Below are 21994 nucleotides of genomic sequence, written 5' to 3'. Positions count from 1 at the left end.
TTTGATTATAAAGGCAAAAACTTTTGAGATTGCAAAGGGTCTATTGAGGGCTAAACTAAGGTCCCTGGGATAGTCTATAAATCCCCCTGAAATTGGGTGACGGTTTTTTGGTGAGTGTGTATATGTACATAAGCATTTTTCCAGGAAGAGGGACAGGACTGTCTTTTCATTAGAGCCTCCAAGGGAAAGTAGGTCCTTTGCCTTCCTTGGTTGAAGGGCACGGGTTGAGACAGTAAAGGGTTCTTTAGTTACTGATTTATCTGCTTGCAGAGCAGACCGGCAGCAATCTTTACACGGCTGTAAAATCTGTCCCACAAAGCCGTCTGGAGTTTCTCATTTATCTTCATGAGCTGTGCGTTTGTAATTTTTCACGGGCAGAAGGCTGTTCAAAATCAGGAGTCTTTTCATTAAAGATTTAAAATTCTGGGGATTTCAAGATTTATCTTGATAGTGGTGGCTAAAGGAGAGCCATTTTACTACATCAGAAAATTTCCAGCATGTAGTGCCCATTCATGTTGAATTATTTTACTATTTCTGTTAGTCTTGAGTTAACGGACATGAAACAAAAGGCTTGGCTCCTCCTTCCTTTTCCCTCTGATGTTTGAGTCAGCTGTGAAATGATGAATTAACAGTTGTTTCTATTTGAACAAGTCATTTATATAATATTCTTAAAAGTTGAAAACTAGAAAGAGAAGAGGAAAATGACACCAGGGAACCCGAGGAACTGAAGGAGGAAAGACGCACGTAGGAAGAAATAGGGACCAAAGAGAAAATCTGCATGATTAGATGCGGAAATAGTATCAACTCCCTAAGCGGAGACTCAAGTAAAAAGGAGAATTTTTTTAAAACGGGGAACGTAGATAGCAACCAGAGAATGCTGGATTTTTGAATACATTAAATGGGGGAAAAAAATCATAACCGAGCTTTTCAAGAACATCTTTTGGCTGATAATCTCAGGGCCTCCCATGGCTTCTCCTTAATTAAAGCAGAGTCAGAGGCCAGCGGAGAACATCACAGAAGAGAAGGATGTTGCCCGCGATTCTTAGATAAATGCGGAAGCTCAGGGGAACAACCTTTTGTGGCGACGGAGAAGTGCCCATTAGTGAGAAATGTGGCTGTTCCCCGAGACGGCATCAAAGCGCTCTAACGTAAAAGGAAGAAGACTAGGCTTGAACGTGGACCTTGTCACCATTTAGTTTATTTTAGGTAATCCCAGATGCTGCTTCCTCACGCAGGACAAGCTGGCCAGACCGCTCCCAGGGGCTCCTAAGTCCCAGCGGAGGGGACAGCGACCTGCAGCGCCCCGCGGTGGATCCAGGCTCCCGCCCGAGTCCTGCGGCTTCGGGTCACTCGCCCCAGACTCTGCGTTAACCCCGTGGGCGCCAGGGGAGAGACTGTCCTCACGCGACCCCGATCCCCAGGTGACCCTGGCTGGGTCCCCGTGTTCCCGGAGCACCTAGTGACTCTCCCTCTTTGGAGGAACAGCTCGGTGTTCCTCTCCTCTGCGCCTCCTCAAATCCCATTCATGGAAAAAAAAACAAAAAACAAAAAAACCCCTGGGATTTCAGCTCACACGCACCCCGCCCCGCCCCGCCCCGTCGGACTCCCGGAGGCCGCTCACCCGGCGGCGCGGGCCGCAGCTCCCGGCCCCGGGCTGGAGGGGCGCGCGCCCCCGACGGTCCCCCCCGCGCGCGCGCGCGCCCGTTGCCATGGGGACGCACGCAGCTCCGCCGCCCGGTGGGGAGGCGAGAGGGGGCGCAGCGGCCGATCCAGCGGGAGACGCTATCGCAAGATGGCGACTGCCAGGCCGCGGGATGCGGAGTGAGCGCGCCCCGCCGGGGGCTCTGCGAGGCTGCTCCTCTCCCCGCGCCGTCGCCCACCGCGGCGCCGCCTCCCCGCCTGCCCTACGCCGCGGCCCAGCCTCCCCGCCCGGCAGGTACCTCCCGCGCGCGCGCTCCGCTGGTGCACAGATGGCAGCGACAAGTGCCCGCTCGCCGAGGGCTAGCGGGTCTCCCCTGAGCCGGGGGCGTCCGACAATAACGCGTAAATAACTTTTTCTTGCAGCGGCCGCCTGCGTCCCGGCCTGCAGCCTCCCGGCGCGCCGGCGTCCGCCACGCCCCTCCGACTCCCGACTCCCTCCGAGGTGTGAGCGCCGCAGGCGGGTGCGGTGACCTCCGGGCGGCCTGGGAGAAGCGCGTGGACTGGCGGGCGGCAGCGAGCCGTCGGCGAGCGCCGTTACCATGGCCCTGACCCTGTTCGGTAAGTGCAGTCCTCGGCCCGCGCCGCCGCAGGTGGGCCGCGCCCCGCAGCTCGGGGGCGGGGGCCGGGGGCGCCCGGGGCGCGGACGGCGCGCGCGGTGTGGAGCGCGGGTCGCGGCTGGGAAGTTGGGGCGCCCGGGGCGCCGGGCTCGCTCCCTCGCGCCTCTCCCATTGTTCCCTTTGCAGGCAGGGCCGATGGGCGTGTGCTCCCCTGGCCAGTTCTGGTGCGGGGGGCTCTGAGGTCCTGGGTGTTTTGTAAACGGAAGGTTCCCTAAGATGCCAACTTGGGAGCGTCGTTGGCTGGTTGTTTCCAATCCTACGTTTCTCAAGTCGACAAATAAAGATCTTGGAAAGTTTATTTATTTTGAACAAGAGGTCTGTGCATCCTAACCTCTCAGGAATTGCCAAATGCATGTGTTGATTCCTGTTGGGTTTTGGGGGGGGATGAAAACTAGAGTAAGTGGTGAACGTATTCGTTAAAATTGAAAATGTTTGCTCTAACCTATGACAGCAGACAGAAGAAAGTTGGTTACTGGAAGTAAGTAATCTCGGGAGAATATCGTTGAGTGTTTCAGGAAAGAAATGTTATTTCTGTGATGTAATTACTGCAACACTATTGTTTGGGTGGTTAAGACTTCAAGGTGTTTTTTTTTTTTTTTTCCTTAGAAATGACAATGGGTTGGAAAGAAGGACTGAAAAGATACATTCCTTCCTTTTACAGAAACAGCTTATGGTACATATGTACCTTGCTCTCAGAAAACTCAATACATACAGTAGGTGAAAATTGGCATGTTCAAAGTATTCAGTTTTTCAAAGAAACAAAGTACATTGGTATGTAACTGATAGCTGCAAGAACAGTCTTAGTAAGTTACTCACAATATCAAGTTTCCAGTTACGTTTTAATAATGTCATTTGATCATGCATCACATACCACAAATGCCTTTTGATGTAAATACTTAAGAGTGAATTAATCTGCTGGAATCAAAGAGTTACTTTTATGTAACCATCTTATTTTAGGAATTAAATTTAGACCCAGAAAGGTTTGATCAAGGTTATATGGCCTTTTTGTGGCAAAACGGAGCCTAGAACACCATTTCCCAGTCTTCAATCGAGGGCTGTTTACGATGTCCAAATACCCACAGTACTAGAAGTGACATTTCTTACTTTGTGTTGGTTCCCCATAGGTGCTTTAAAGTATTCTTTTTTGTCTGAAAGAAATAACAAAAATCTCACTGTTTCCCAATACATTGTATCTAATCTGCATTGCTTACAAGCATTTTCCTTAAGTAGTGACTTTTTTGTTTGAAAAATGATAGAAGGTTTTACTCATAGTTATTTTCTTTTGAAGAAGCATTTATCTTACACTGTTGGTGCTAATACATAGCAGTAAATTTCTCTTCAAAACTATTTCTGACTAAATTTATTGTCCTTCCTAAAGAGATAGTCTGCATTTCCAAATTTGTTTTCAAAGGTTATGTTTACAAATTAACCACTTTTAGAATTCTCACATTCTTGGTGAGTAAAACAGATAAATTGAGGAGTATGTGATAAGGTTCCTAAAAGGATTCCTAAATTGTGAAATCTTTAACTCCTGAGTGGATGTAAGGAAAGAAAGAATATGGAATTTGATCTTTAGAAGACTGTATAAGAAGCCACCCTACCCTTAATGTGAAAAAGGTGTCTTTAAAAATTTTAATTTATCTTGTGAGAAAATATAATTTAGTTTACAAAATCCAGTTTGGTTACAATTTTTAAGAACATTCCTCTGTTATAAAGCAAACTACACCTGTGTGTAGAGGCTATTTTTCCAGTAATGATAGAGCAGCAGCTGCTCTCACAAATGTGGTTGCACTCCACTCATCAGTCATCTGAGATGCCTGTTAAAAATGTTGACTCCTTTTCCAAGAGACCAACAGCACCTGCCTTTCGGGGGGGGTGAGGGGGAGAGGGGACTTTAAAGGGACTCCCCTGTGATTCTTAGGCACACTTGAGTTTGAAAACCATTATATTAAAATTAAATACTGGATTTCCTCCAACTTGTCCAATTCAAAATTAGCTTTTGTATATGTTAAGAGCAGTCCTCAAGGGTTAGAAGAAGTGGATTTGGTCCACTAATTGGTCTCAATCCTAAATACCTCCTGTCCCTTTATATTTACTCTTAGTAACCAGTTTACAACAGAGGAGCAATGAGATAATCAAGTTCTGTGAGCGGGAGGTGAAGAGAAGGTAGGAACAAGAAACGAGGCAGGTGTGACTTCTCAATCATCAAAGGCAGACCTCAGTAGATTTCTGCCCGAGCCTCCCCACAGTAACCATTGTCAGGACCCCATGTTGTATGTCCTGTGTGTGCTAGTTGGTTAGCCCCGACTGCTGGGCTTGCTATACTAAAATACCATAGACAGGGTTGGTTAATATTTTTATTTTAATGTTGTAGGACCTCAGTAAAATAATTATCAAGTTAAGCTGAAGAGTGAAGAATGTCTTCTCTTCTGTACACTATTAATCACCTCCTTTATGCTTAAAAGGATATTTTTAATGCAAATTTCTGCCCTATTCTGTGATAGACCAGACTCTAATCTTTCCTGATTTTACAGTCTTATCTGGGAGTTGAAAATATGCATTTTTAAAGGTTCAGGAATTTTCCAAGAATTTTAATTCAATTTTCAGAACCCACCCTTCAGACATCAGCATTGATAATTTTTAAATCCTCATATAAAAAAATTACCTAAGTGTAGTTCATACTCTGGTCACTCACCTTGCTTATTCATTCAACAAGTATATATAGCGGTGTGCAAGAGACATGGTCCCTGTCTTAGAGTTTACCGTCCAGAATGTACCACTTGGACCTGACTACCTAATTCTATGCAAGCTTTGTTAGAACGTCCCTTGACAGAGAAGCACATGTTCTTTTAATAATTGCTGGGCTTGAAGGAAAGTCTCAGGTCATCTAATTTAGGACTTTTTAGCAGGTGTACTTGACAGAACATCCTGATTGGCCATCCTGTAGGCTCTAGTTGACAGCGTTGGGTGAAAAAGCATCCCCCAAGTCATCTCTTGGTATGAATTTCTGTCATTTATAACTAAGTGGGGCTGGTGTGCACAGCCAGGACCTAATGATGAGACTGGTAACTCAGTTACAGTTCAGCTGGGCTGGCTGAGCCCTCAATAACTCCCTTCTCTGTGGGGGTGGAATTGGCTCTGGGGTTGCCCGCTCTCCCCTTTTATCTTTTCCCTCTCATTACCATATAGTCACCATATCACTGCCACAGAGCACTGCTCATTCTTGAGATTTCACTGAAATGGCTTACCTTCTTTCCTCAGCCTCTTCTACTGCATGGAAATCTTGCATCGTGCCACTTCACGTGGCATCTCGCAGTACCCTGACACGCTGGCCTGTGGGCATCTTTATAGAGGTCCTTCGGATCCAGTGGCAGTGGTGTATTCTTTGAGATGCAGTTAGGAAATTTGCCGATTGCCCATGACTGTCCTGCTGCTAAAATTTATCTTAAGAAAGACAGGTCAGTTGCACACTTTCAGTATGACTGGCTTGACCCAAAGCTAATTTTATAGGAAATTCCCACTTGAGTACATCCTCTGCCGATATTTTTATTTTTCAGATGTTGCTCATCAAAGAGTATGAGAGGGAGTTACCTGAGCAGCAGGGTGGTCCAGTGGTGAGAGCCCAGCTACTTCCTAACATCGCCATTCTTATTTGCGTACTTGTTCATAGTCCTTCTTTTACTGGTCAAAAACTTAATACTTCAGATCTAAAAGTTTTCTTTTAATCGTTGGAGATTTGGGCCTATGTAAGAGAAATAAAAGAATTATAGTTGCTATAACTCTGATAGTCACCATCTGTGTACAAGGAATGCAGTTTTTTGAGTCACATCTGTTCTTGCAAGTAGCCATCCTATAGCAGCCCAATCTTTGAAGACAGAAGATAGTGATGTGTATAATTATAAAAAGTTGACATATTTGTTAAGAAAAGTTTCTTTTACATCAGCATTTCTCAACCGTTTTTAAAAAAATCACTGTCCACACGATGCCTTTTAGACATTTTCTCAGTTGTTCTCTCCATGAAACTTTAATATAACCAGAGATATACTGTATTATCTGTTTACGGACTGTGTGGTATATCTGCTTTAGGCATAAAAAGTAAGTTTGTGGTTTTTTTTTTACTCCGAAAAGTCAATCTTTGCTCCCTTGAGGGCATTGTTACCATTGAGAATGCATGTTTTATACTAATGTGAAGCTATCAGAAGAGAATTAGGCAGAAAAATATTTGGTCATGCTTTGTATGTCAGATAATAATAGTTCTGAAGGAATGACATTAGTATAATAAGTTACACATTTTTCATCAGATTGGTTTTACCTCAGTTACTGTCACCTTGAGAACAGCCATAACAAAGCGTTCCTGGTGTGAGGTTGGGTGTGTGCAGCTTTTCTCTAAGTCCCTCTAGTAATAATACCCTTTGATATGGGTAGTTGATGTTTTGTCATTCTTACATAAAGTATCGGCAACAGCACCTTTAAAAGACTTTATTACTTATCTGCAGTATATAAAACTAAATGAAGTTATTGAACTTCCTGTGCAAACGCAGGGCAAGACAAGTCCTGGAGCCTGGCATTACAACCAAGGTACCAGACATATGTCATTCTGATGTAGAAAATGGTTCCCATAAATTTTGATTTTTATTAATATAATTCTACTACCCTTAAGAACAGAATAGGAAGAAACTAGGAAAACAGGGTGGTGTGACCATATTTTACATTAAAAATCATATTAAAAAAAATGTCTGAGAAAATAAGGTACAGATATACATTTCTAATTTGGCTCCTTATTTTTAAAACCATACAGCTTGAATACTTTGTGAATATACTAAAAACCACTACATTGGATACTTTAAAAGGGTACATTTTTATGGTATGTGAATTCTCAATATAAGTTGTTATTAATTAAAAAAAAAATCACCAGGGTGGGGGCAGATTGATTAGAAGGAAAATTTACTTCATTTTAACTGTAAAAAAACAGAAAGTACTATTTTTAAGAGTGTTTTATATCTGGGAACCTTTAGGACTTTTCATGGTTTTAGAAAGATTTTTTTTCCTTTTATTTCCCAAGGAACAAAAAACAAAAGTGAAAATTGGTAGGTTAAAAATGCCTCTACGTCTTTTGAATTGTTTTAAATTTAGAAAAATAAGCACTTCTTGGAAAGTTAATTCGGACAATGGCGTGATCTGTGGGCGGAGGGAAGGTGAGTCAGGCGGCCTGTGGCCAGCTGCTGAGTGGTGTGGCAGGGGGCCACCTCATTGTGTTCCAGACGCTGCACGGAAGGCTGCTCCTTTCCCTTTCCACGCTGACTCTCACCTAGACGTCACTGGCCTGTATATTTCTAGGTGTAAAGCAAGCAGAAGAAGGATGCAGTCCAAGAAATATGTCTCTGCTTTGATAGATTTTTATGACCACAAACTTGACATTTCAGAAATTGAGTGGGGCCCCTTCCTTAAACTGCTAATCGTTCCTGATTTTCCCGTTTCTGCCCTTAGCACATATCTTCAGCTCGTGTAGTATGTGTGCCTATATATAGAACTTTGCGGTGGTTTTTTAGCTCCTTAATGTCAGTGAAATTAGTTTGTCAGAGATGTTTTTGGGATTTGAAGTGACTTGTGCCAGGTAGGACACATGACAGGCGAGTGGTGTAAATGTCTGTTTGAGGGGTATATAAACATCTAACAACCGAACTATTTCCCCTGCAGGCCTTCCCTGGTGAACGAATTGTACAGCATTATATTAACACTAAAGCATGATCTTCAGCATGTTACCTATGAGGAATAACATGCTAAATATATGTACTTGTCTTCATATAGTATGAAAGGATGATTTTAATTTATGAACTGAGGATCTTACACTAGTAAGGCAGGGCATGCATTTTGACTCAGAGAGCTACACTGAGGTAAAAGAAAATGGCAGAAGTATTTATTTAGAGGTTGGGGTACTACTAAGAGGGACCATAGTGGGTATAAAAGCACAGCATATAAGCACAGAACAGTATAAAAACATGGCACACTTGGGATTGGGGGAAGGAATAGATGAACCAGAGAGTGAGAGAAGGAAGTAAAAACAAGAAGTGTATACTGTTTCACAATTTTTCTGAAGAGTACCTCGGAGGCGTGGTATGTTTTTCTACTTAGCGATTTGTTTACTCATCTGTTCAATGAATTTTGGGTACCTAATATGTGCTGGGGATCTGTTAGTTCCTGTTGTCAAGGAATTTATGTCCATAGTGGAGGGAGACAGACGACTAAAAATGTGTAGTGCTATGAAGAAAAATAAAGCAGGGGGAAGGGGAAGGGGCCAGTTCTGTGGCAGAGTATTCAGTGACGACCGCACAGCTAATGTGAATTTTGAGGAGAAACTTGAAGGAAGTTAGGGAATGTGCTGGGCAGTTTTGAAAACTAGAAAGGGCAACATGGCGGGAGGGGAGTAAGCCAGGGAAAGTGGTAGGAGATGAGGACAGAGAGCTGCCTGGGGGATGGAGGAATATTGGGGTCACAGATGATATAACCAGGGCAGGGACTTCACAGCTGAGCCCTTACCTCAGTCTGAGTGAGATGGAAAGCTGGTGGAGGATACGTCCATAGCATGTGGAATTAATCCTTTCTCTGCCAGGAGTCGCCTCTATGTTCCCGTCTTGTTTTCCTCACGTGTAAACAGAGGCTGTTCCCTTTTCCCATTCACACAGAGATAAATGAGATCGTGTATATAAGGTCCTAATGCAGCGGTTGAAGATACATAGTAGCTAATATTGTCACTACCTGTTATTATAAATATTAACAAAGATCCAAGATACCAGCAGAGTTTCTCCATTTCTTTATTACACAAGTCCATGGGCTCACTTGGAAAAGTAGTCTGCGGTATTTCTCTTTATGTGTGTGGCTAAATACACGCCACGTCCCATCGTAGACTTTGTCTGAGAATGCTCTGGTGCAGACATAGTTCAGGGATATGCTGTGGAGACCAGACACACTTCTGCTAGTGCTGGACACTTGATACTTTCTGTTACATCTGAAAATGTGAAAAACACACTGGCTAACAGGCAGTGCTTACTTTTCCTTTGGGAGGTAATCCAAAATTAATCAGATCTAGCCCCTGCCCTCATGGCACTTACATATCAAGAACTGTATGCCCAATGTCTGGCACACAGCGGGTGCTCAGTCCAGGTTTATCGAGTAGATGAATGAATGAATCCATCAGTACACATGCAACAATGGACTGTCACTCCATCCATATACTTAGCCTGTGAATAACCTTGACTCAATTTAAACTTTTGTTTTCATTTACTTTTTTCCCTCCTTTGTTATTTTGGGTTATTCTTGTTTATTATGTTAAAGTCCATAATTGGGAATTTAAACCCGCCTCTTAGAAATTGTTTAGCCTAACAAGTCACTTCCCTACTTAAAATCCTCCAGCGAATCCCTATCACCATTAAGTCCAAATTCCTTAGCTTGCATATAAGGCTGTCAAGTCAGGACCCCCGCTTACCCGACTGGCCTCATCTCTTACTCTGTCCCCCTCAGAGGCTACTCTTCTGCCACACTGAACCACCTGTACGTGTCCAGAAGGGATTGTACTCAGTGTGCCTTTGGCACCGTCATTTCCCAAGCCCTCTTTGCCTCACTCACCACTACACGTCTTGGCAAACCTCAGCTTGAGCAGTCATCTCTTCTAAGTCATCTTGGTGAGTTCGTTATGCCTCTTCTGCATCCGTAGCGCCCTGCACACATTTCTGCCCTGCTACTTGTCATGTGGTGATTTAATTTGCACTCGGATGTCCAGTGTGACTCGACACGGTTAGCATTAGAATAAAGGAATCTAGAAAAAAGCAAGCGAGTGCAGAGGGTTAATGATTACTGTAGTTTATATTCCCCTGTCTTCCCATTTGGTGATTTCCTAACGGGAAAGCTATGGATGTCTTTGTATATTTAACAACTGCCAGTGTCTGATGCATACCAGCTCCTTGTAAACATTTGAATGAATTGATATTACAGTAGTTTACTATATTTCTTAAATTTTGGGGTTAATTTTAAGGCACAAATCCATATGATGCACTCCTTTGATTTTTTTCATTATTTTTATTCATTTGTTTGTCTTTTTTTTTAAAAAAAAAAATCAGTAAATGTGCATTATATCATCCCTTGCTTCCATATTCTAATATGGAGTCCCCAACTGGATGCTAACAAAGGCTTGAATAAATTGGAAATCTTTCTGGGAGCAGATTCTTTGAGGTTTAACTATAGTATTACTAACCACCAGCAGATGTTTCCAAATTATTTGGCATAATTAGATAACAAATTCCACTTCATTAAACTGTTGTTCCTTTTCGTTTCAGTGGTACAAAGGAATCACACATAAATTAGCTTGGTCTATTCATGTTTTACCCTCACAGTAGGGAACATAATCAAATTGAATGGCAATTCAATATGAAAATGGCCAACTTAACCTCTTAGAGGTTTGAAAATAAAAACAATATAATCTTTCTCTCATAATAATAAATTTGTGTGCTACATCAACATTCCTGTTAGTGTTTATGTTTATTAAGAGAGCAGATATAAATGACAGTTTAATCATTCATATTTTTAAATGGGTAAAAGAGTATTTGTATTTGTTACTTATTAATACCTCTCATTGTTCAAGAAAGAATTTGAGGTGGTTTTCAGAAAGATATAATTCAGAAGGATTGAAAGCAGTAAGCATGGGGTTCGTTTTTCTCTGTCATGTATCATTAGTTTCACCCTCTCCTTTGGGTCGTTTCCCTTAGGTCCCCGTCATGCTCTCCTATTCTGAGTGAGAAAGCCTTTCCTCAACTTTGGGACCCTCAGCACCAGCATGAGCTGTTGGTGGCCCTCCTCTTACCAGAGGTTTATTGAGAGAGCGTTGGAGATGCCCGCTCTCTAACCCTGGTCTACACCATCTCGTCCAGCCACGGTGCTGTGTCAGACTTACTTATGAGGCATTTGGGAATCTCATTCAGCTCTAGGGGAAAGAAAGGTAGGCAGCTATGAAAGAAAAGTGTTCGTGACACTTGTTAAAACAACAAGAAAGACTTTATTCAAGAAAATGTCAGTGCTGCTTCAAGAATTGACCTCCCTTTCTCACTTGGGAATATGTGGGCTTTCCACAGTGAGCACCCTGTGGATGGTTCCCAAGTCTCCATCTTCGGCCTCGCCCTCCCACACCCTCCAGATCTCCATCAGGGTTTCCTGCAGACACTTTGAACTCTATGTGTTCCCAGTCCTCTCTTCCTTTGCCTCTAATATCCAGTCAGCTGCTAAGTAACTTGCAGCTTGGTCTTTGCAATAGCTTCCATATGTCTTTCTCTCTATTTCCATCTCTTGCTCTGCCCTTACTTTCAGTTACTGCAATTCATACGCCTGCCCTCACCGCCCCCCCTCCCCCCCGCCTTACCCCCTGCCCTGCCCCTGCCACCCATCCAAAAGGAAGCTCTTCACCTTCTGAATTCTTTATCATTTTATCTGCAAATCTCCTGTGACATCCATCGGTATGTTCCTTTCACAGTAGTTATGTATCTTTATCATGTTTTTCTAGGCTGACGGTTTCGGTGAGGTAAGATTCATACTTTCTCATTTCTGTATGCCCGACTGTCCTTGGTGCAGTGCTTCACATGTAGTAGGTACTCAAAAACATTTAAGTGAATAAAATAGTTCTCAAACCATAGTATTTCTGCAGTTTAACAGTTCCAAAGGCAGAAATATAAAGCACTCTTTAATTTTTCTACAACTTTTTAATACTTTAACCAAGATAATAGTAGTTAACATATCTCAAAATTTCTCATATATTGTTTTTATTGCTTAATGATGCTATTTTCATTCTTTAAAGGAGGAGATACATATAGTCCTAAAATATCTATTACATTGGAATAGATCGCTTTTGTCAGCTTGACTTTTTTCAAAATTTCCCGCTGAAATTCTGATTGGATTTTACTGTTTCATATTCTGTAAGAGCCTCTTTGTCCTTCTTTCAACTTTCTAAGGAGAGGGGAAGGGACACTCAACAGCATCTGCAAGCACAGGGTTTGTTAATCCAGGTTGATTGGCTGGTCCCTTTGCCAGGTGTCTAGTATTCACCTGGAAACAAACTTCTTGTGAGACCGAGCTAAAGATAAGGAAAATACCGGTATGTCGTTTGTTATCCGAACTCTATTCTTTTAGACTTTTTCAGGCCACTAGCAGGGAGGTGGTGAAGGGAAGTCCTTCCTTGTTCAAGCTCACTTTCAGGCCTGGATGGGCTAGGCCAGTGGTCGGCAAACTCATTCGTCAACAGAGCCAAATATCAACAGTACAAAGATTGAAATTTCTTTTGAGAGCCAAATTTTTTAAACTTAAACTTCTTCTAATGCCACTTCTTCAAAATACACTCGCCCAGGCCGTGGTATTTTGTGGAAGAGCCACACTCAAGGGGCCAAAGAGCCGCATGTGGCTCGCGAGCCGCAGTTTGCTGACCACTGGCTAGGCAAGTTCATAGGGCATTTGCATATTACTCCTCAGTTTTAAAACTGTCCTATTAAGTGTTTTTAAAGTTGCTGAATAGAAGTCACTAAGCAGTGACCAAAAATCTCATGCCAAAGATTGTTTTCCAGAATGTGCTGAAACTCCAAAAGAAAGATGAAGTCAGTGCCTTATAGGACATTTCATGTATTGCTAATAATACTTCCTTTCACTGAGGAAAAAAAATTGATGAAATTGACTTTGCAATTCCTGTAAGTTGTTTTTGGTGATACTACCTATTTAAGTATTTGGTTAGCATTTGTTAATATTATCAGGTTTGGCCCTAGCCGGTTTGGCCTGTGGACCAAAGGGTCCTGGGTTCAATTCTGGTCAAGGGCACGTACTGTGGTTGCAGGCTCCTCCTCAGGCCTGAAGCCTGGTCAGGGTTCATGTAGGAGGCAACCAATCAATGTGTTTCTCTTACATCGATGTTTCTCTCTGTCTTTCCCTCTCTCTTCCACTCTCCTTAAAAATCAATAGAAAAAATATCCTCAGGTGAGGATTAAAAAAAACATTCTCAGGTTTGGATGTTATCTCTTAACTAGGGGCCCAGTGCACGAAATTTGTGCACTGCGGGGGGGGGGGGTCCCCTCAGCCCAGCCTGCCCTCTCTCACATACTGGGAGCCCTCAGGGGATGTCCTACTGACGGCTTAGGCCCGCTCGCTATGGGGAGCAGGCTTAAGCTGCAGTCTGGCCTCCCTTTGTGGGAGACGACTGGGCTGATCAGGGAAAGGCACCAGCTCCATCACCCCGCTGCTGCAGCCACTGCGTCACTGCAGCCACCAAGGTGTTTTCATCAACACGGACTCCAGTCCCTTCACCATGAAAAAATGACAACTTTCATTAGGCATTTTCACGATGTGTCTTTCATAGAATATGACATTTCTTTCTTTCTTTTTTTTTTTTTTTATTCTCACCTGAGGATATGTTTCCATTGATTTTTAGAGAATGTGGAAGAGAAAGGGAAAGACAGAGAAACATCAAAGTGAGTGGAACACTTTGATTGGTTGCCTCCTGCATGAGCCCTGACCTGGGCCCCAGCCAGGGAGGAGCCTGCAACTTAGGTACATGCCCTTGATCAGAATCGAACCCAGACCCTGTGGTTGACAAACCTAGGCATTATCCACTGAGCCAAACCGGCTAGGGCAGGTTATGACATTTCTTAGCCCTCCAGCAGCGGACCTTCTTTTTTTTCTCCAGGAGTGTGGTGGAAAGCCCTAGATCACCTTTTTGGATTCTTTACCCAAGTTACTAAGAATATTACCAGTGGCATACAGGAAGCTTAGCCAATGAGCGGTCAGAAATGGTGTTTCCTCTGTAGTTCACACCGATGGCCTCCAATCTCCGGCTCCGCCCCTAAAGCCTCAGAGACTGGGCAGGGGGCCTCCCCAGTTCCCTCCAATCGCCGGCTCCGCCCCTGCCAAGGCCTAAAGCCTCCGGCCCTGGGCAGGGGACCCCCAGCTGGCTCCGATCGCCTGGCTCCGCCCCCCAGCCAAGGCCGCAAGCCTCTGGCCTAGGCTCGCCTTGGACGCTGGGCAGGGGACCCCCAGCTCCCTCCGATCGCCTGGCTCCGCCCCCAGTCAAGGCCGCAAGCCTCTGGCTGAGGCTCGGGCCCTGGGCAGGGACCCCCAGCTGGCTCCGATCGCCTGGCTCCGCCCCCAGTCAAGGCCGCAAGCCTCTGGCCGAGGCTCGGGCCCTTGGCAGGGGACCCCCAGCTGGCTCCGATTGCCCGGCTCCGCCCCCTGCCAAGGCCAGCAAGGGCAGGTGGAAAGCTAGGCTTCCTGCATTGCTGGGGAAACCCAAGCCTCCCTCCTGCTCTCTGTGGTCGCAGCTATCTTGGTTGGGTTTATTTGCATATTTGCTCCTGATTGGCTGGTGGGCGTGGCTTGTGGATGTAGTGGAGGTACAGTCAATTTGCATATTACTCTTTTATTAGGATATCTGTGTGAAAAATATGTAGTTACAGTTGAGAGCCATAAAAACACAAAGCACAATTCATGTTTTTTCCCCTTTCATCATAATGTTTAAAAGTTAACTAGAGACTTCAGGTTATATTCCTTGAATGTGAAATGATTCTCAACTTGTCAGTTCACTCTTAGTTGAAGTTAAAAGGGTATTATTTCAAAACTAGAAGAAAAAGGAACACGATGGATTAATAAGACAGCACTAAAAAGGAAGGAGGAAACAAACGTGGCTATACACTGAGGACACTTGCAGGATACTTAGAAGCCTGTCATCCTGAGTTTTCCAGACAGATGGCTCTGTAGTTCTCTGGAGAGACACAAGCCTCTCTACACCACCCTCTCCCCTCATCTGCTGTTCTTAGGTCTCTCCAGACAGAGGAGCCCTTGCTCTCTCTTCTCTCTCTCTCTCTCTCTCTCTCTCTCTCTCTCTCTCTCTCTCTCTCCACAGAGGAGCCCTTGCTCTCTCTTATCTCTCTCTCTCTCTCTCTCTCTCTCTCTCTCTCTCGCGCGCGCGCGCACACATACACACACACGCCAACTTCAGGAAGGCTGGGAGGAAAGGAGCAGTGATTGCACTCACCGGTCTCAGGACTTGTTCCTTTGGGGTGACATCTCATTCAGCTCAAGCTAATCAAAATGTTTCTCCTTTCATCTTATTTTTCAACTATAATAATTGGCCTTAGGGAAAATAGAGGCATTTGAAAATTTAAAAAGGATTTTTTGGAAAGCATTTTAATTTAATGAAAAGTTGATAAAAGTCTTAACAGAAAATGTCCAACATTTTCAGGTCTTATAATAAGCTGTTTTCCATTACCAGGGGAAGAAGGAAAATTAATGTATATTAAGTGTATCAATATTAGATAATTTGCAAAAAAAAATCTGGCCCAAGGTAGGGTTTTTTGTGTGTTTTTTTTCATTTGAAATAAATATGCAGTTCTAATACGTTGCTTACATATATATTTTAGCTACATAACTAGATGGCAGGGTACAGTTTTAAATATTTAAACAGAAGGCTTATGGAAATACAATTAAAATGCACTTAACTAATAATCCCTAGATTTAGAGACCAAGAATTTATAATAGGTAAATTTTAGCTAAATTTTTTATTGAGAAAAATGCAGCAGCTTTAAATAATAAATACCATTAAGAAGCACTTTTTCAAACTTATGATTTTAAAGCCAGACTTAGAATTGGTAATATAAACGGGAATGAATGAAGTCTGCCATTTAAAACTCTCAAGTTCTGTATTTCAAATCTATTTTTAAAAATTACATCTATCTGCCCTGTCCGGTTTGGCTCAGTGTATAGGGCGGTCTGTGGACTCAAGGGTACCGGGTTTGATTCAGGTCAAGGGCACATGCCCAGGTTGTGGGCTCGATCCCCAGTGTGGGGCATGCAGGAGGCAGCCAATCAATGATTCCCTCTCATCATGGATGTTTCTATCTCTCTCTCCCTCTCCTTTCCTCTCTGAAATCAATAAAAATTAAAAAAAAAATTTTAAATTATCTAAAATTTTTTCCCAATTATAAAAATACATTGTTAATGCTGAAAACTTGGATGAACTGGTGCATTTAACACTGTATTTATTATTACTTTATATACTGTCTCTTTTTTAAAGAACTCAAAAGATGGAGTTTAATAGGCTTCACATTTTATTTTCCAACTAGAGGCCCTGTGCACAAAATTCGTGCATGGGAGGGAATCCCTCAGCCTGGCCTGCACCCTCTCCAATCCAGGACCCCTCGGGGGATGTCCAACTGCCTCTCACAATCCGGGACCACTGGCTCCTAACCGCTCACCTGCCTGCCTGCATGATAGCCCCTAACTGCTCTCCTACCAGCCTGATTGACCCTAACTGCTCCCTTGCTGGCCTGATCACCCCTAACCACTTCTGCATTGCCCCGCACCTGAGACCCAGGATTCCCTCCTCTGACCGGTCGCAGGCACCCGGGATCCAAGCTTCCCTCCCTCTGGCCTGCTGCAGGCACCCAGGACCCGGGCCGACTATGCCCGGATCAGCCGCACCTGCAGGCGCCTGGGACCGTGGGGTGGGCGACTTGTCCCTCTCTCGGGCTGCAGCCGTAGGCACTGGCACCCAGGAACACGGGGCGGGTGGCTTGTCCCTCTCCCAGACTGCAGGCGCAGCCGTTGGCCCCCGGGACCACGGGGCAGGCGGCTTGTCCCTCTCCTGGGTCACAGGTATAGGCACAGCCACTGACGCCCAGGACCACAAGGGCCGTGGGGTGTGCAGATTGTCCCTCTCCCAGGCTGCAGGCACAGCCACTGGTGCCCAGGACCACAGGGTGTGCGGCTTGTCCCTCTTCCGGGCCACAGGTGCAGGCGCAGCTGCTGGCACCCGGGACCATGGGGCATGCCGCTTGTCCCTCTCCCTGGCTGCAGCTCCAGCCGCTGACAACCAAGACCACGGGGCGGGAGGCTTGTCCCTCTCCTGGGCCGCAGCCTGGCTGGTCCCCATTCCTATCTCGCGAGCTCATTTGTGCCTGGCTGGTCCCCATTCCTCTCGCAAGCTCATTTTTGCCTGGCTGATCCCCATTCTTCTCTTCGCAGTGTTGAGTGTCTGAGCCGTTATGGCATGACGGTGTGAGGGTGTGATGACCATTTGCATATTAGCTCTTTATTATATAGGATACCTTATTATAAAAAGATTCCTTCAGAAAGCTGCTATAGAAAAATTGTCTGTCATATTGTTACCAGGTAACTAAATGCATGATGGTAGTTATGTTGTAAATCACTTTTTAAACTCTAATAAGAAAAACAAATCATTAATAACACTAGCAAAATTATTAAAATAGATGTGGGAGATTATAGAAATTTAAAATGCCATCAGATCTTAACCAACTTACTGGTATACTTGGCCACAGTAATGCTCTCCCTCATCTCCCCCAGTTATTTAGTTTTTATTCCCTCCCATAAAGTGAATGTCAAACCATATCTTCCAATCTGTGGTAAGCTTGGGTTTTCCCTTACAAAGCAGAAAGTTTTCTCAAAGTTCTGCATCTCAGAACATAGATTTTAAAAGATGAATATTCTGTAAACTTCAGTAGGCGTTGCTGCATCATCAACCAGTAGCAGAATTGGGACTAAGCACCCGTAAGTAGAGGATTGGGGAAGTATCCTTGAGCAATTGGCATTGCTCCCTGACATTGGAAGACGTGAGCTTGGTTGCAGTTATGCCCCCCTGCAAAAAAAAAAAAAAAGGTTCCAGGAGAAATAACCCTGAAGAAAAAATCAGGGAAGTTAGAAAGAAAAAAATATAAACTGACGGCCGAAACTTGGATGCCTACAATGAGCAGATAAGAAACATAGACAATAGGGAATGTTGAGGAATTTCCTAATTTTAAATGTTGGTAATTATTTGTGGCCTTAAAAAGCACTGTGTGGGCCAAAGAAAATACATCTTTTGGCTGGCAGGTGACGCAATTCCAGGCCACTGTGTACATTTAGAATATTAATATTTCTTCTTTAATATTATAAGAAAAATAAAATCATGCTATTTCTGAAGTCCAAAGAGAACCTTAAAAACATGACTCTGGGGGCATTTTCTTTCCTTTTAGTCTTTTATTTGTTATTGGTTTTTCATATTTATATGCTATGTACCTTAACCACTAACTCAAAACTTTTCCTTATAAGAGGCGCGCGCGCGCGCGCGCGCACACACACACACACACACACACACACACACATCTATGGATGTATGTACTTACTAGTTCCACTGAATTTTAGAGTTCTTGATGAATTTTTTAATTTAGTTTTTATAAACAAGAAAAGGCCTCTATTTTACAAGGCAGTGTTCTATGACTACTACACTACAAAGTTAGGATAATTATTCTAACTTCTCCACTGAGTAGATGCTTTTTTAATTCCTTTGGTATATATCTCTCCAGCTTAGCTCCTGAGAATGTCATAACAATCAAATGTGATGGTTTGGCTGTAAATATTTCCAGTGCTTTAGGAGAAGGATCGTACCTAAAATCCACAAATGCACTTCATTACAGCTATTGGTGTTTGGTCCCTGGAAAACTAACCTTTGGTGAATACTTTGATTTAAATTAAAGTAACATTTTGAATATTGAGAATATCATATTGAGTATTTATAATGGTTTACTCTGAAACTTCACTGAATAGAGTGAAAACATTTTCTAAGGAATCCACAAGATGGCGCTTGCTAACCTATTTCCTCTTTTTCCCTTAGCTTAAGAAAATGTGGTAATTTGAGAAGAAACATCTAAATATTTATGTATTTAAAATAATATTAAAGTTTACATTTCCAGAAAGCTTGACTCCTTAAAATTGATGAGGTTCTGTTTAACATTTTGAAAAGTGTTCATTTTTTAGTTTAGGAGCTAAGTCTTTATTGAACATTTTAAGGTTATTTTGAAAAAACGGGGGTTTGTTTAATACTAAGGACTGCCTCCGTTCATTCCAGTTGCCTTCAAACACTTACTTTAAAAGAATATATATGATTTATGAACATGTGGTCTATATGCATAGTTTCAGTACATCTTAAAATATTGACATTTATGAGGTCCCGGTGATTAGTAATTGTTCTAAAATAATTGTTATGTTTTCTATTTAAAAACATAATCTTTAATTATGAATGCGATTTAATAATTGGAACAGTAGTGAAGGGCAACTGGAACTTACCTAGTCATAACACAGTATACATTAGGCTTCCTTTTTTTTACCCCTGGCTATTTAGTGTTCAATTAGTACTGTTTTACGTGTGTACTCTGTACCTTAACACTGTTGTTTGTGAAGGGAATTATATGGAAAGTATGTTGAGATTGGTAAGGGAAGTTTTATATTTGTTTATTGTTTTGTGAAATCCTGCTCATAATTTCAGGGAAAAGAGCTATATTCATAAAAGACTGAAACAAAAAGTATATCCAGTAAAATTTAGAGCAAATTAGGCTTTGGTCTATAGCATTCTATAGGTCAGATTTTTCTCAGCCTCATCATAAAAGTGGTCAAGCAATAGAATCAAAGACATATAATGAATAAAAAGAGTAAAAGAAACCTCTTGAAAACTAAGTCAGACTCGAAATTTCTAAATTGAAGCTTATAACCCAGTATTTTAGATGGTTGTGAAAGCAGTCATTTTTTTCACCATTCTTCATGAAGGGTTGTGAAGAAATAACCTATTATATATGGAGACAGAGTCACCAAAGGTTTCTTTTATAGTGTGGACTGGCTGCTAAGTGCGTGTGTCCTGTGGGAAGGTTGCACATTGAAACCATTCCCTTGTTAGCTTGCCCTTTCCGATATCCAGGGTTTAGTGTTCGGTTTCATGTTGCCATAATTTTCATCATACCATTTTGCACAGGATCTCCTTTAAAAAGGCTTATAAAACAATCTCTTTAAAGCTCAATAATTTTCATTAAATTTATGTAAACATTGAATATAAGCTAAATTCGATTCTGAGCTATGACCTTTCTGGAGAAACATCCATCAGAGAAATGTAACATGGCAGCAGACGCGGGGATGTACACCCAGCACACAGGGCTGATTCATCCACTGGCATCTTTGCTCTGAGATCTTAGGATTTTATTTTTAAAGTACTTTGATTGTTTTTCCATTGGTAAACGAAGAGTATGGTTTCAAGTGGGCCAATTTTCAGGGCCCTCCCCCCTCCCCCGGAATTAAATTCTGAAAAGCTTCTGAAAATGAAGTGTTCTTTGTAGGTCTTTTCCTTCACATCTTTAGAAAATATAGGCATGTATGTCAAGGGAAGAAATTATCTTTTCAATTGGTTGACTGATTGCATGAGTTCGAAAGGTTAATTCTAGGCATTGATAAATTTTACTCATTTCTTCTTCTATCTCTAATTGTGGCATGCTAAATTTGTGTGGGGGACTTCCCTGAGATTTTTTGGCCCATAACAAGCACTATTTGAGATAGACATTACGCCTTCCTTACACTTGATCAGTAGAACTACTGACATTATACTAAGAACAGTGAAACTGTAAGGAGCCATATTTATTTATTCCCCAAGGGGTTTTCTTTTCATTTTTAAATTGTAACACAGAAAAAAAAAACACGATACATAGCTTATTTGAGTAAAATAACAAATAAGTAAATAAGTAAAATACAGAAGTCATTAGCTTAATGAATTATTAAAAAATGAACACGCCTTTGTGTGTCGCTACTAGTCAGACCAAGAAATAGAACATTACTAGCATCCTAGATAGCCTTCTTTGGGACCTCTTCTAATCTCTTATGTTTTTCTGCCTCCCCGAATTTTATCACTATCCTGTCTTCTAACTCTGTAGCTTAATTTTGCCTGTGCTTTTTTAAAACAGCTTTTCCCCCTCTCCCCCACCTTTTTAGTAGTGGTGATGAAATGCTTCTTTACAGTAGAGCAAACATGTCAAACTCAAAGGCTAACACGAGCCAAATAAACGAGGCATGCGGCCCACCGGATGCGAGTTTGACGTGCTTGCTTTAGTTGAATCCAGTTCTATTAAATCATATTACTTTACCTTTATTTTTGAGCATTTCTTTGTTGCTGGGAAAACATTTGCTACTAGCATATTTGCATTAGTCAAAAGTATACCAGTTATTTAAGTTTATGAGAAAACTGAATTTGATCTAATTATCAAATCGTAAAAATTTGAACTGTAAAAATTCATTTATTTTTATTATGATATAAGAATTTAAAATACCTTATTACAAATAAATAATTCTCTTATAGATTGATAAAGTTACATGGACATTGCTGTCATTTCTGTGTGCTTGATGTTGGTTTGAATCAGATAAGTCTTTCTTAATTTTCTAATGAATGACCTTTTGTTTTCCAATCTGTGGTTTTCAGCATCCTTGAGGGCATTCTAACAATGTTAGTACAGTAAAGCATGCAGATAGTATTTTCAACATAATGCTTGTTCACAGCTGCATGACATAAATTACTCAGTGGTTTTTGAATAACAAATAATGTTCTTATTAGAAAGCAGCATCAAGTCTGGAAGTAAACAAAGGAAGACTCCCTAAATCTTTAAAAACAAACATTATCTACCTTTTCATTTTGGTAAACCTATTGAATGACACCATTTCATGTGTTAAGTATTTTGGGCATTTGCACAACTTTCTGAGTCCTGAAGTTGAATTGGGGAAAAAAATAAGTGATATCTATTAAATAAGGGCACTTTAGACAATTCTGTAAAGTTTTTTTTACCTATGGTCAACTG

At 42.3% G+C, this 21994-nt stretch overlaps 1 protein-coding gene across 1 annotated transcript in view; it reads left to right on the top strand.

Annotated features, from left to right (window-relative positions):
• Positions 1–1691: 1691 nt before the first annotated feature.
• CHN1 (chimerin 1) overlaps positions 1692–21994 on the top strand; it is a 151115-nt gene continuing 130812 nt past the window's right edge. Inside the window, exons 1-2 of the mRNA XM_054723345.1 lie at positions 1692–1936; positions 2065–2259. Of these exons, the coding sequence (XP_054579320.1) occupies positions 2241–2259 (19 nt within the window). The 5' untranslated portion in view covers positions 1692–1936; positions 2065–2240. The remainder of the gene's footprint in view (positions 1937–2064; positions 2260–21994) is intronic.

This window comes from Eptesicus fuscus, chromosome 11, assembly GCF_027574615.1.
Source record: "Eptesicus fuscus isolate TK198812 chromosome 11, DD_ASM_mEF_20220401, whole genome shotgun sequence".
NCBI lineage: Eukaryota > Metazoa > Chordata > Mammalia > Chiroptera > Vespertilionidae > Eptesicus > Eptesicus fuscus.
The sequence above is the reverse complement of the archived record's forward strand: the minus strand, read 5'-3'. Positions and strand labels throughout refer to the sequence as shown.